The sequence below is a fragment of the Dipteris shenzhenensis genome, chromosome 1 (genome assembly GCF_047967505.1).
Source record: "Dipteris shenzhenensis isolate YYH24624 ecotype China chromosome 1, Dip_SZ_1.0, whole genome shotgun sequence".
NCBI classification, from domain to species: domain Eukaryota; kingdom Viridiplantae; phylum Streptophyta; class Polypodiopsida; order Gleicheniales; family Dipteridaceae; genus Dipteris; species Dipteris shenzhenensis.
The window spans coordinates 55,518,677-55,534,531 of record NC_141596.1 but is presented as its reverse complement, the minus strand read 5'-3'; the positions used below and the strand labels follow the sequence as shown (position 1 = coordinate 55,534,531).

The following is a 15,855-nucleotide window of genomic DNA, read 5'->3' as shown; positions in this document are numbered from 1 at the left end:
AATATGTTTGTGAGTGGTGTGACTTGTCACATCAAGGAACAGTGAAGGATTATATCAAGCGAGTCTGGAAACTATCTCTATTCACATGGAATTGATGAAAGAGGCAAGATGTTCAAATTTATCCATGATCTTCATCCTGGCCTAGCCTTTGATATTTCTGCTCAGAGACCCGGCTCTTTGAAGGAGGCTATGCAACTTTCTGAACATTATGAGCCCAAGTATAATTGAAAGGAGAAGGGTATTAGGCTGTTTAGCAACAAGCCCATAAGGAAAGTTAGCCCTTCATTGGACCAGAAACCAGTAGTATCCTCATCAGTTCCCTCTATTCCCAGAATTCCTGCTGTGTATGGTAGTACCATGGGACATTCTAAATCATGTAAGGAGGAAGATGCTAAGGCTAAACCACCTAGCGAAGAGGATTTCAAGACAAAAAAAAAAGAACTTATGTTGCCTTTGTGCAGAACCATAGGAGCAAATGTAAAGCTAAATCTGAAGCTAAAGTCACCATGATTATAGAGATTGATGAGGACTCATCCTCCGATGAAGCTGCGACGGAAATGGAATTCCATGATTGTGTGAATGACAATAAATTAGATGATGATAATGTTACTAAGGGTGCCAAAAAGGGTACTTCTTATACCTTTGATCCCAGTTGGTTCAGCGAGTGAGCATTCAGTCAAGTGTCAATGTGCTGGTCAGCAATGGAATATTGAAGTTGCACATGAATTCTCTGTTGATGACAGATTTCCCGATGCATACCCTTCCGAAGTCGAGTGTCAATGTGCTGGTCAGGACCAGAATATTAAAGTTGCACATTACTTCTCTCTTGATGACAGATTTCCCAATGCATACCCTTGTGTAGAGGATGATGAGGGATATTTTGATGCACAGCTGAACTGTTCAGTATATCTGCAGATGTTATAATGGGCTGTAAAGGAGCTTGAACTCTGTATTTGAGGGATTCAAACAAAACAGCCCTGTCCACATACTAGTTGACAGTGGTAGTAGTCATAATTTCATCAACTCTAAGTCCATCCAAGCAGTGAGGCTGCATACCTCTCAAGGAATTAAAGTGGAGGTGGCTAATGGACACCACTCCTAAAGCAAGCAATGTTGCTCAGCCACTAGATGCAACTATCTGAGGACACATTTGTGGATGATCTAATTGTTGTTGACATGGGCCCTATTGATGTAATTTTGGAATGAGTTCTCTTTGGATCTGGACAGAATGCTAATAAAGTTCATTCATGATGGTAAGCCTATTACATTGGCTGGCTTCGATTCTCCTAAGTTTGCTCTCCTATCATTGATGCAAGAAGACTGGCCAAGGACCTCAAAAGTGTTTGTGGTATCTATGCTGTAACCTAGCCAAAACACGGTCTTAAGCTTGCAGTTGTAGCCCAACCTCGCCGATATTATCCATGACACGCATACAGGTTTTGTTCAAGAACGTAGTATCTTGGACAACATCTTCATCTTTTGGGAGGTGGTTGATTGGGCCTGGGAGGAGTCACAGCCTATCGCGATCCTTCTTCTCCATTTCAAGAAATGCTTATGATAGGGTGGAGTGGTCTTTTCTAGAGGCACCATGTAGAGGTTGGGATTATCAAACAAATGGATTCAAGGGTTTTTGTCTATGTATGCAAGGAGTGCCAGCCATATGCTCATAGGTGGTCACACGGGAGAGGCCTTTGCTCTTTACCGCTCAGTTCATCAGGGATGCCCTCTTGCGTCTTTCCTTCCTCTTTGTGGCAGAGGCTCTGGGTTACTTTTTGCACTCCCAAGCTGCAAGTATCACGGGGATCTAGCTCCCGATTCATCAGGAGAAGGAGCTGATGGACTCAGAGTACGTTGATGACATGTCGTTGTATGTGGAGGCCACGGTGGAGAGCCTAGAGGAGGTCCGAGAAGCCCTAGAGACCTATTGCTTGGCCTTTGGGGCCAAGATCAACTAAACCAAATCAGTTGGCTTCCTTAAAGCAACTAAGGAGGTTCCAAAGATCCAAGATTGGGGGGCTATGCTTGGCTTCCATTGGATTCCGCATGGACAAATAGCGATACTTAGGCTATAAGGTGGGCATTGATATTTCAGCAGAGCAACAGATCGCCTCGGTGCTAGAGAGTGTGAGGTGCATACTCGAGCTTGGCCAAACTCTCTCTAGAAGGCAAGGCCCTAGTGGCCAATCAAGTCCTCTTGGCTACGGCTTGGTATATTACCTCTTATTGGTGTCTTCACAGATGCTGCATGGGTAAGCTCATGATCCTAGTCCGCAATTTCTTATGGGTAGGTTCAGATGGCACAAGGAACATTAGAGCTAGGGTCACTTGGCGGATAGTGATCCTACCCCAAGCAAAGAGAGAACTTGGCTTATTGATCCTGAGATGCAGACTAGGCAAGTTTGTGATACGTGGTCTCATCCTAGGCTCTAAGCCATGGAAGCTCTTACTTTAGCGAGGACTTCTCAAGAACATCCCCGTACAAGAAATCAATGGCAACAATCCACAGGTGGATTCTCTCAAAGGCTCCCCTCACAGGGAAGGGCTCCCCCCTAATGAGGAGCCTGCATAGGGCTTGGCAACGGTTGTCTAAAGGACTCATTCAAGCCCTTCCAACATGCTCGGAGGAGTTTGAGAGGCAGCCACCAATATGGCATCCGTAGGTGCACGACTAGGAGGGACTCATGCCGAGGTAGTGGACTTACATCGGTTCGGCACAATGGGACAGCAGCCCAACTAGGTCTTTGGGACTTGGAGCTGCCTTCCCGCGTAGGCAAAGTCACGCACTCTCTCATATGAGGGAGATAGGCTCCCAGATGGCAGAGATCATTGGTACGAACAGTTCTCGAGGCATGGTGGGAGGGATTGCACAGTGCCACGGAGCCTCATCATTGGTGTGGACAATTTTTGAGGACCGGGGTGCCTCTTAGGAACCTCTTTTTGCGACAGTCCCTTGGCTCCTTTAAAGTGGGACCTAGGAACCTTCTCCAACCCGAGACTATGAGGGACCTTAAGGCTGACAAGGTTTTGGATTTGCTAGAGTGGCAGAGGGTCAGGGTAGTAGCCTGCTTGGGCAAGGATTGGGCCATTGACTCAATTCCAATCTCGCCTGAACAGGAGAAAGAAAGGTGGTGCCTATGGTTATGGGAGTGTTGTTCTCTTCGAGAGATTCAATGGGATCCGAATGAGTGGTTTTGGCCCGTTCGTGTAGGGTGCCCAAGAGATGCCCTTTTCCTCAAACACGACTCATATAGGACAACATCTTCCGTTGGGGGCAGCAGCCTAGTCTCCCTCGAGAGAGCGTCATTGGTTGGAGCAGCAAGTTCCCTTGGAGGTTATATCCGATTTTTGATCACGTCTTGGGACCAGCCGTAGGCCTTGGAAGATAAAGCATTTCTTCTACATGGTGGTGCATGGAGGCTTGCCTATTGCCTATGGTCGAAGCAAATGCAAGTAGATGGTTGATGCTGCTGTTGTGCAGGCAAAGTTTTGGATATGATCCCGCATTATCTCTAGGGTTGCCGAGCAACATAGGATTTGCATGGGAGCCATTCAGATTTTGGCTAGCACACAGAAGATGCAGCGAGACGTCACTTGGGGGATGGCTGCGTGGTTGATAGAGGGAGGTCATGCCTACTTCACTGACCCAACCCCTCTAGCCTAAGGGATCCAAGGCCAGTGAGGTCTCTGGATAGAGCTACATGATGCGACACCTCCTTCTCGTCTACGCCCTTCACCTTCAACACAGGATAGTGTATGGGAGAAGGTGTCCAGCATCATTGCTTGGAACATCTGAGTTGCCCACTGAAATTTTGTGATGGGAGGCCATCAAGTTCTCCCAGCAGCCACCCTCGTTGCCATCTGGCAAGTTATCATCTAAACCCTATGTGCCATATAGAAGCATGGGACTTCAGATTCTAGAGTGACCGACAATATACCTAGATGAATCAAAAAACATTCCCAAACTCATCCTCTAAAAACACAACATAGTGCAGTTTCAATCTCATGATAGTCACTCACAAGGTTGAAAACCATAAACTCCATCATGCATAGCAAGGACTAGCTACTATGACATCCCCACTGACGTCATCAGCGCCCAACAGTGGGTGTAGACCATAGTACAAAAATATGCTCTCACACATACAAATCCACACACCCACACATACTTAAGCATCCATTTATACAAAGTCTTCGGCACTCCGGAGGTGAAGGGCAGACTCAGCCATGATGAAGGCTAGCACTAAAGGAGAAGGCTAATCAAAAGGTAGTCCAAAATCTCTTCATTCAAGCTACAACTGCTTGTGAAGTCTATAAACGTTTTCATTTTAGTGTCTCCCCAACGAGCATCTAAATCTAAATCTAGCTGATAGGGCAATGCACCATTTAAGATAGAAAGAATTATCACAATACTAGCAGGCCGCAACTTGGACGAAAACTTCACAAGGTGAAATTTGCATGTCCGCTACTATGGCAGAAGCATATACCTAGATGAATCCAAGAACATTCCCAAACTCATCCTTAAAAACACAACATAGTGCAGTTTCAATCTCATGATAGTCACTCACAATGGCAGGAGCATGTTTGCAAGTCTTGGCCTGCAGGTGTCTTTTATGTCATTACCGTGGGAGTTATTCGCTGACTGAATAGACCTTCACCCTGGTTGTCAGCCCTTGTTCCAGAGATTCCCTAGCCAGTGAGCTGGGTCCTCTAGAAACAGGCTGGTTTTTCTAACAGCCAGCTTTTTACTCTTTCCCCCATGATCAGCGCCTTCAAATTCATATATGATATATATGGCACTGATTCTTTATCCCCTTTTCTGCCAAGTATGCTTTGAATGCATCTGACAAAGCTTCCCCACTTCTATTTGAACAGAGGGTCTGCACCTTGAAATCCAATTCAATTTCTGCCATTGCACGAAGGCACCAAAATCTGGAGAAATCATCAATATAAATACCACACACATCACTGTGAATGAGCTGCAATTCCTTGACAGCTCTTACTGACCCATCCCTTTGGAATATCATTCCTATGCTTTTTACCCAAGATGCACCCTTCACACACATGCTTTGTACATGATGCACATTCTGTACTATCTGCAGCAGCAACAATAGGCTACCAAATTCACATGCCCAAACCTGGCGTACCATAACTTTGCCTCATGCATGGTAGTTGTAGATGCTGTAGCAACCATATATGCATCCTATTCTCCCTTCCCAAAAGAGTCCAAATGATACAAGCCATGGTCCAATGTTCAAGAAGTGACTATCATGTAGTCCTCTCTATCCCTCATTGTGCATTTGTCATCCTCAAAAATTTACAGCATAACCTTGCTTTGCAAAAGAAAAAACTATAGCAGAGTTTTTTTCATACCCAGCACAAATAGCACTTTTCAAACGCACACATATATACCATCAGCAATGGTAAGAGTTATTTCATCTATGCCTTTAACTGGATATGCAGAATTATTAACACAGGCAACCTTTTTACCAACTGGAGCAGCCCTCAAAGACCTAAACTAATCCGTCTTGGAGGTGATGTGTGTTGAAGCTCCACTATCAAAGTACCATGTTGCCTGTTTCATTCAAATTCAGAGACGTGTGCTATACATGCATACATACATATATACATACATGCATACACACTTCTTCTTTTTTTGTGAAAATTTTGTAGCTTTATATTACAGAATCACTATCCCAAAACGGGATGTGGAAAAATACATCACGAGAAGATCTCTGTATAAGACAGATACACATCATGATCTATGTACTTAGTTTGCAAGCAATCATAGAAAGATTGCTGCAATCAAAACGGGTTGTGAAAAAACACATCACGAGAAGATCTCTGTATAAGACAAATACACATCATGATCTATGTACTTAGTTTGCAAGCAATCACAGAAAGATTGCTGCAGAAAGTTCCTGAAGAAAGAAAAAGGTAAAAAAGCAGGATCACCAAAGACTCTATGATTTCTATCCTTCCATAGAGTCAAGAGTGCCCAGTAGCAAATCCAAACAAAAAACAGATCAAAATCCTGTCTAGATGGGTGTATCCCAAAGATCCAGAAGAACTTTCCAAAGGTAGTATTTGGAAAGCGAGCACACAAACGCTGCCCAAGGAAGCTTTAAAAATCACGAGTATGGAAGCAATGCGAAAGGAGATGAGGCACAGTCTCCCGTGGAGCCAAACATTCTTTTTTGTGGGAAGAAATCTTTTATTGCTGTAAAATAATTACATTCATAGTTACTTCAAAAACGAAGTAGCTACTACTCAACTAAAGATCTCAGTATAAGCTGTATACACATCCTGATCAATCAAACGAGTCTGAAAACAATCGTAGAATGATTGTTGCAAAGAGCGTTTGAAAAAAAGAAAAGATGAAAATAGTGGATCACCAAAGACTCTATGATTTCTGTCCATCCATAAAGTCCATAGGGTCCAATAGAGCCAAACATTCACACAAACACACACACACACACACACACACACACATATACACATACATAGAGCCCACTCATCCTTCACAAAGTTTGCTGAGTTGTCAACTTATTTGTAGCTATTGTAAAATTCGGCAAATGTGTGTTTTGAGATGCAAAATTGAGCTTAATCTCGTTTTGCTTCGCTTGTATAGTTACCTCGCTTTTTATAATAGTGGCATTTTCCTTTCTTCTTGGGCTGCCCTTCATCAACCTGTGTTTTATTTGACTGCTATCCCCAAGCAGCCTTTGCCACACATTGAGAAAAATTTACTCTTCCTTGTTTGTTCCTCTTGCAAGAACAACTCACTATTAGTTAGGCTGAGTACAAGGGCCTCATTCACACCCCATCTACTGCTCTATCTTTTCTCTGAACCTTCTTTCTATGAATCCTCAATTCATTATTGTAGTGTGTTATTTTCCTTTCAATTTATGTATGTAAAGTGCTGAATCATGTGTCTGATTTCAAACTTAATCGTTGTGCTTGTGTGGGACCTAGAGCACTAAACTACTCACCTCTGGCACAAAATAAAGAGAAAAATATCAATCAAGTTCACAATAGAAGAAGATGCATCTAGCTTTCTCAGATTTGAAAAAAATGAGGTCCATGCATATTAAACTTATTACTACCAATCATAAGTCACCAAAGTGCCACGATGGACATACCTCCCTTCGCAACCGTTGCATCATGCCCATCATGCTTTGGTGGATCTTTTGAATAGTATGCATTATCATGAGGCAGTTGACAACGAAAAACCTTCACACTTCCCAAAATGCAATATCAGTTATAAAAATTTCAAGCCAAAATCCCATACTATAGCCGGGCTGTCCTGCCCTCTACCTGCGACGCAACTTTTCTGCAGATGATTTCAACTGATGATGATGATCTTGCTGAAGGCAAGCCATGTTGGGACACATGAAAACAAACAAGGTCCTGTGAAATGCCTCACTATTCCCCTCAATGGGTGCATAAACCTGAGAAAAAAATTCAACATAAGATCCATATAGAGTAAGAGAAGAATTAACAAAAATAACCCATTGTAAACAAGCTTAACTTTCCACATCTGAAAACACTAAGAGATTCAAAAAATAGTATCCATTTGATCGTTTCGGACTCACCCAACCCTTCATCTAATTAGAAAGGCTTAATGCCCTGCAATAACAGGGAAAAGAAGCACCTGACTAGAACCATTTCACTACACATAATATTACAACATGAAACCTTTGTCAACCCATACACACTTTGCCATACCTGCAATAAGAACTGCAAAGGTCTCTCACAGATCCCACAACAAGAGTCCATTCCTACAGGTAAATTAACAGGATCTAGCCAAGCCTGCAATCATTGTCAACAGAGGAAACCATTGTCAACTCATATATATTTTGCCAAGCCTGCAATAAGAGCTCCAAGGTCTCTCACAGATCCCACAACAAGAGTCCATTCCTGCAGGTAAATTCACAGGATCTAACCAAGCTTGCAATCAATTACGAGAAGTCTGAATTGTAGAAAAAGCAATAGTAAGCCATTAAAAATGAATCTAGCATCTATTATTTTTATCCATCTAAGCTAGCCGTGTACAGTTTGTGCAGCCACAGGAAAACCATAGATGCAAGCGGAGTACTGCATACAAATAAGAAACCTCAGCCTAGCTGGTTACATCTCCCCCAAAAAAATAACATGAAAACACTGAGCATAAGCTCTGTTCACATGCAGTGAAGATAATGTCAATTAGCAAAGCCATGGTTCTGGACTAGCAGCAATTATCCACAGTTGATTCTGATGCCGTCAGCAAAGCTAGACCGGTAAACATTTTTTTCACTGTAATCTCTTCCTGGTAAATACGAAAAGGTTGTTGCAGGCACTGAACAAATATGCATCAAACTGAAAATTCCCCCTTGTTTTCCATCTAGGGTAGAAAGCCTGTTTTACGTAGTCATCAAACACTGAATCTGCCGATGGCCTGACAAATGGCTGCCTCAATAGCCAACTCGCAAGCAACAAGGGAACAAACAGCAGACACATCTGTGCATATAGGGTAGATAGAAGTTCAGCAGAGGCAACTGTGTATGTGTACGTCATAGGCATGGCCTCAATAGGCAACTGTGTATGTGTATGTCATAGGCATGAACTGGCTTACAGGTGGCCAGCCATGCCATGGGCTGTGGATGCCCATGACATGCATTGTCCAACATCACTTTGTATGTGAAATGAAATGTTGCACATCATGACCACCGAATGCTTGGAACATACTTCAAAAGATGTGTAAGAGAACAAACACTTCCAGAGGTTTGTGTAGCCAAAATCAGCGGGAGAATCAACACAGAGCCTATATGCAATCTGCAGCCATTGGAAAACAAACGTGGAGGGAAGTCTTAGTCACAATTAACAGCCTAGCTCAGAGTCACAACATTTCACTACCATTATAACAAAGACATACACTCCATAATCTATGGAGCATCGCATGCTAAAGCCCAAAAACGATTTCATAAATGTGTTGGTTTTATAAATTTTTGCATGCTTCGAGTGTTCCTCGAAAATGTTTCCATGCACTTTTCATAGAGCCTTTTTGCAGATCTGAACCCTACAGGTACACTTGCACGTCCCATGCAAGTTGAGCCTCCGTAAGCTCTATGTGCACCTCTACAAACTACGGGCCCAGCCTGTATGCATAATTTGGAGTTGCTTTGCACTCCTTGGGAGCTGCCCTGTGCTGTCCCTAACCAGATGTGCTAGCTGGGTTTTTTGCTGTCCCGTAGGCATGTTGTTCTTCCGTGGCATTAATAGACTTATTTCTTTCTACACTTCAACCTTCATGTTCTATGCAGCTCCTTGCTTTTCCAATGTATGCTCTATGCATGCTCTCCTTCTCATGCCGGTAAGCTTGACATACAGAATGCACTTTTGTGAAATTCACTGTCCAAACTTGTTTTGCATGGCTCTTATGCGACGACGAGTACAAGAAGCAAAATAACAGGATAATGTGGAGAAAGAGGCAGGACAAGTGGGTGTCAAAGGGACTCTTACAGGGACAGCAAAGCAAGGATTGAAGAAGAAGGACAGAGTTCTAGCCATGACAATATGGTGTGTAACGATAGCAGGAAACCAACTCACTATATCAAAAATTACGTAAGTAGAAAGAGGGATGAAAAGAGAAGAGAAACCCCGGGGAAAAAAAGCGTGCAAATATGGTTTAAGAGCCAAAACAGGAGACACCACCACTCAGCATGTTTGAAAACGCCACATTTGCAGACTTTATGTATTTTCCCCCTGCCTTTAAACACATACATCTGCCCTACAGATAAAAAATAAATATACATGTACTATAAATATAAGAAAGTCCATGATCTTTGTAAAAACATATTACTTCTGCAGCATGCTTCATGTATCCACATTGGGTCTTCACCTATTGAGACATTAGAAGTCACACAAACTAAAAGTTGACAATAGAATTTCCCTTCAGCAATTCGCATTCTTGGTTCATCGTTCATATACATAATTGCATCATATAACATGAGTCAAAAGCACTTGCCATACAGCAATTAGCATTCATGATTTCATGAATGAAAGTGTGAAGTTTTGATCTTCCAAACATTCGCAAACGTTTCCAAATGTTGGGAATTCAAGCCAACGCGTTTGATTGCAACTATGGGCTTACATGATGGGCTTCTACTGAAAATGAATCCATATATCACGTGAGGTCCGTAAGTACCATGGTCACTCCATTAAAGGGATGCATTTTGACGACATCATTTCACAGCTATGCAAGAGAAGGTACATTCTGACTCCTACTGCTCGCCATCTACAAACCTTTACCCATTTAGACAATCTGAGCATTTAGAAGGTTACTATCACTACTCGTAATAGACTGAGAAGATGCCATTGTATGTAGCGGAATTACCAATGATCAGCTTGACTATGTTTCCTTAGAGTGTTGCCAGTACTCTTTGTTGTGGAAAATTTATTCCCCCCTGGCTCTTTCATGTAGCTCCCATATAATCCCCAATATTTGTAGCTAGCCAAGCCCCTATTTGTATCAACCCTATGATGTAAGTTTCTCCTTTTGAAGGTAAAGTCATTTGAACAAACAACGAAAATTTTTGTTGCCTGTATTCTTTTCCAGCCCCGTGATCCCAGTAAGATAAGAAAATATTCCTGAACACTGTACAGCTCTTATATGTGGACAATGTCGGAAAGGCCAGCCTATTCTATAAACCAAAGAGGTGGCATCGAATGTTTAACGTTACAAACAATCCGTTGCCCCAGAAAGGGACTGAGGATCATACAGGGGGGCCACCGGCTTTGCTGGGAAAAAGTTGTCTAGCAAGGGACCAAGGTCGGTCTGGCTTTTGGACAAAACCCACGATCACGGGGAGCTGCCCCTCATCGTCGTCATCGTCAGAACCGTGGTCCGAGCTACATCCCGGTTGGGGAAGGGCAGGAAGAAGGCGAAGGTGGGATACGCTATCTGCAATGTCATCGCCAACCTCGTCAGCCATAAGGGACTTGCGAGTCTCGAAGTGTACGAGTGGAGGTTTTTAGCAAACTGTATGAAACTATTGGTGTGTACGATTTTAGCAAAGCCCTTGGACCATTGAGGTGACAATTCACCAAGCCATGTCAACAAGATAGCACATGGTGCCAAACTCTACCCTCCAACAAAATTAGAAAATAGGTTTTTTTGCTCACATCTCTCAAAAGAGAAAGTGAGGGCGAGATTGAGTGGAGGGAGAGACAGAGGGACGAACTCGACTTTTCTGAGATTAAAATCATGTTAAAGATGTCCACTTTAGACGCGTACTGAAATGGCGATTTTCTGGTGGGCAGTGCTAATAAAAGGGTTCTCATCTTAAGGAACGCTCGAGTGTGTGGGTAAAAGGACTCCAATGGTGCAGGTTAATCGGGGATGCAGCAAAGCCATAGAAGATCAGAGGCACTTAATGTGGAAATGCCTGGTGGAATGCAAGAGGTCTAGCAAAAGCTAGAGTCGATAGCGCGTTTGTCTGGACTAATGCCCCGATTCGGAATTGGCTCCCAGTGGAGAGTTTTGTAAGAAGCTCTTGTCCACGTTAGCAGCTAGTTGGCCATACCTGAGGACCGTTGTGTTGCTAGGTATTTGGCGAAGGCCAAGAGAGCAACGAGGAAGGGAGCCATCATGGAGTAGAGCCATCAAGTAGGGAGAGAGCTCACAGTTAGAAAGGCAACCAGAGAGGGAAAAGAGGAAGTGAGAGATGGAGCCAGATTCATCTAGAAGGGTCTAGAACTATCGAGAGTGATTAATTTTGTCTATACCTTAAGGGGGGTGAGGACGCATTTATTTCCACAAACTTAGGTAAATTGGGTCCAGCGGCGGTGACATGGAGGCCACTAATTCATTTATTTTCCCCCCCAAAAGTTTGCTGGGGGACATATTAGCCTGTATCATTTTAACATAATCTAGCTCACTTTCCACTGTTTGGGTATCCCTTGCATGAGCTCTCTTGGAAGAATTTTGCCTTGATTCCACGATCAAATGCATTATGCTTCACATCAAACTTCTTTATGTGCAAGTGATGCCCATGTAACCACATTTCATTAAAGAAATATATTGAACATGAATTTAAAAGAATAAATTTTGGTATTTCAAAGACATCAATGTTATTTCCAACTTGCCATCATGAGAACCATAAAAGAGGAGGAGACTACTACTTACATGAAGATTACATCCCTTAGCAATTTCTTGTTCCACACTACTTAAGTACCTAATCCCTCTATTGTTTCTTCTAAAAGCTCTTTTATCTTCCTCTCATTCTCTTTTTATCTATTTATATCTTTCAATCCATTTCTCCATTCTATTGGAATTATACAGACAAATTTTTTTATACTTTAAATCCAATGCAACACTCATCTTTGTTTGCATACCTTTCCCTTGTACCACATTCCCCTTCAACTCTTGCATCATTGCTATCCTACAACATTAAAATTTTGATTTTTTACCACCAACTTTCTTTCATGCTACCTTCCATCCATGCCTTTCTCCTCACAAGCCCTTTCAACCCTTTCATAAAATACTCCACGAAAAACATTCATGGACAATAGTGCATGCTTTTGCATATGCCTGTCAATCTGCTCGATGGGCAACTAGATGTAGCTGAACATCTAGAATGCTTGGTTTTTTTTTTTCAAATAAAGGAACCTTCTATTAATGCTTGAAAGATTTCATACAAGACAACAGCCCCGAAGGTGCTGAGTATGAAAAAATCAAAAAAGGCTGAAAGAAAAACCGGCCTGAGAGAAGCCCAGCTCACTGCCTAGGGGATCCCTGGAACTAGGGCTAACAGCCAAGTGGGGGGACTATACAGCCAATGAATCCCTCACAGAGTGAAGATGTAGAAAACACCTGCAAGCCAAGCCGTGCAGAAACGAGCACCCCTCTCAATAGTCGCCCTAGAGCCTGGAGTCCCACACTCCCAGGTGGACCATAGAGTGTAAATGATATCCTGCCAGATGGCAACCAAGGTAGCCGAGGGTGGAACTGGGTGCTCTCCCATCACAAGACTGCACCGAGCCACCCAAATGTTCCAAGCCATGATGCTGGCTACCACCTCCCAAACACTGTCCTCCTTAGGAGAAGGAGGAGCTAGGGTGTCAAGGGGGACTGCCTCGTGGAGTGCAATCCTCTAAATGCTCTGACCATGTATCCGGTAGGCTGGGGAGATCTCATCAATCTAAAACGTGTGTCCTCCCTCTATCAACCAAGCCACCATCCCCCAGGTGTAGTCTCTATGTAGACTTTGCATGTGTGTCATGATCCTGAGGGCTTTAATCCAGATCCTCGTTGCACTACGATAACTCCATAGGTAGTGCGGGATAGTCTCCAAGATACCATCTGAGCAGCAGTGGCACTGCCCCTCCACTCGCATTTGCTCCAACCACGGGCTGATGGGCAAGCCTCCGTGTGCTGCCAAAGAGAAGAAGTATAAAATTTTCCTGTGCTGCAAGCTAGACCACAACCACGTCCAAAACCTAGAGCGAACATCTCGGGGCACTCTCTAGGTCACCCGTTGTCTCTCCCTCGAGGGAGTCCACCTCGACGAGTCCATCTGAAGTCTCCTACCAATCCGTGTGGTGTAGGAAAGGAAAGGCACCTCATCTATTGTCTCAGCTAGGCTGCCCCTGGAGGGCTAGAACCACTCCCCCAGATCCAACTGGACCTCCCTCAGGGGTCTACCCTTCCAAAGCTAGAGGCGCCATCAAAAGGTGTCCTGCTCTAAAATACTGGGAGGATCCTTCCCCAAGCGTCCTACCACTCTGATCATCTGCCAATGTATCCCATCAAGACTCCCATCCATCTCAGGGTCACTCCCAGTGAGGGGCTGAAGTAGGCCTCCAGGTCCTACATGAAAGAAGCTAGGGTGCATGCTGCCGCACTGCATCAAAATCCTCAAGGGAACACCAGTACGAGAAAACTGTCCCAACTATCTACTGTCTCTTCAAATGTGAAGTCCTTCCCACTAAGACTCAGGAATGGCTAAGTCGATCTCACCCATCCACTGCCCTACCCCTCTTAGATGCATTAGGGCATCAAGCCTCGCCTATGCCTCCATAGGTAGTCTACTCCAGCGACCAAAAAACCTTGTTGGACCACTGTCCCACTGTGCCCAGCCAATGTGAGTCCGCTACCCAAGCATACGTCCCTCTTGATCTCTGACCTTTGGGTGCCACATAAGGGGCTGGCGCTCAAACTCCTCTCTACAACTGGGCAGAGCATGGATGAGACCCCCTACTAGTCTCTACCAAACCCTGTGAAGACTCCTCATCAGGGGGAACCCTTCCCCATAAGGGGGGCCTCTAAGAAGATCCATCTATGTGAAGGCTTCCACTGTCCCCCAGTGCGTGGGGTGTTCCTCAAAAGCCCTCTCTCTAAGAGGAGCTTTCAAGGCTCGGCACCTGGGGTGAGGCCACGAACCACCAACTTGCCCAGAAGGGCCCTGCTCTACATCTCCAGATCAATGATACCCAAGCCTCCCAGTGCCTGCGGCATGATCACCGTCTGCTAAGCTACTCGGGCCCTAGTGTTCCTCGTGTCGTCCGAACCTGCCTAGAGGAAGTTTCGTACCAACCGTCGGAGCTGCCCAATGCATCTTGCACTAGTAGGAGGCAATATACTAGGCAGTGGCAAGAAGGACTTGGTTTGCCACTAAGGCGCGACCTACGAGAGAGAGTTTGGCTGAGCTCCAATAGAGAAGCTTGCGCCAAACACTCTCAAGGACTGGGGCAATCTGCTGCTCTACTGTGATGTCAATACCCACCTGGCATCCGAGGTATCTCGCTGTCTGGCCCCGCAGTATCCATCTGAAACCAAAGTCACTGTGGGGTTAAAGGTCACTGTGCCTTAACCCCAGTTATGTACAATACTCAAACACATATATAAATGAATGAAAAAGAAGATTAGGGTGGTTCTGCACCCACCAAAACTTGTGTGGCTCTCTGTCTCTCTCTCTCCCTCTTCCGTTCTTGCTTCCGTTGAGAGCACTCTCAACTGGTATCAGAGCCCGGGTGATCTAGCTGAGCGTGCGTGAATGTTGGAAGCTCAGCAGCTCTGTGGGAGGAAGGAGAAGCTCTGTGGGAAGCTTTGTGGGTGACTTTACTTGCATCCGAGTGTGCAGAGACCTTGGAGGAACCTTTGGAAAAGTCACTTTGGCTTTGCAAAGTGGTTTTGAGAGCCTGTTAAGAGCTTTCAAAGAAAAAGTCGTTTTTTGAGCTTTTCCCTGTTCCGTTCGATGACAGAGACTCCGTATTGACTTGTAGAGGCAACTATTGCTTGCTTTTGGTGTCCACATTACTTCAGGAGCCTGGAAACACCTTTATTCTTGAATCCGGGATCATTTCATTGGATTTCTGACTCACTGTGTCAGTTTCTGCGTTTTTTGCCCGAGTGTTGGAACTCAAGTTTGGAGCAACCATTTGCAGATCTGTCAGTTCCGGTGGACTCAAGAGGTTCTAAAACTGCTATGTTGCTCATCATTCGCACTCCAGTGGAGTTTACAAACAGCTCTGTTTCCAAAAACGTTTTTCAGTCCGTGTGTTGGACCCAGTGATTGAGACCACGGTTTCCAAAACCGTCTGTCCCATTGCGTTCCGGATGCCCAAAAACCCCTACCTGTCAGTTCTTGCGCGATTTGGTGGAGGATTTTCAGAGTTATAAATCTCTGTGTATTCAATTTCGTCTCTCTGTTATGAATTTTTCATTCTAAGGTTTTGAAACCTTAGATTTATGCCACATGGTAGCGGATAAGTGTTGACTCCCATTTCTCACTCATCGGTTGGGATTTTGGAGTTCTGGCAGAAGAGAGATATTTGCAGATTTTCTTGCTGAGTCCGATTATGCAATGGCGCCCATGTTTT

At 44.3% G+C, this 15,855-nt stretch overlaps 1 protein-coding gene across 1 annotated transcript in view; it reads right to left on the bottom strand.

Annotated features, from left to right (window-relative positions):
• LOC147906066 (zinc finger (MYND type) family protein / programmed cell death 2 C-terminal domain-containing protein) overlaps window positions 1-11,063 on the bottom strand; it is a 44,664-nt gene extending 33,601 nt beyond the window's left edge. Inside the window, exons 1-4 of the mRNA XM_087382929.1 lie at window positions 10,755-11,063; window positions 7,723-7,806; window positions 7,312-7,445; window positions 7,137-7,234 (exon numbers count right to left, since the gene is read on the bottom strand). Coding sequence (XP_087239055.1) covers window positions 7,137-7,234; window positions 7,312-7,445; window positions 7,723-7,806; window positions 10,755-10,967 — 529 coding nt within the window. The 5' untranslated portion in view covers window positions 10,968-11,063. The remainder of the gene's footprint in view (window positions 1-7,136; window positions 7,235-7,311; window positions 7,446-7,722; window positions 7,807-10,754) is intronic.
• Between the last annotated feature and the right edge of the window lie 4,792 nt (window positions 11,064-15,855).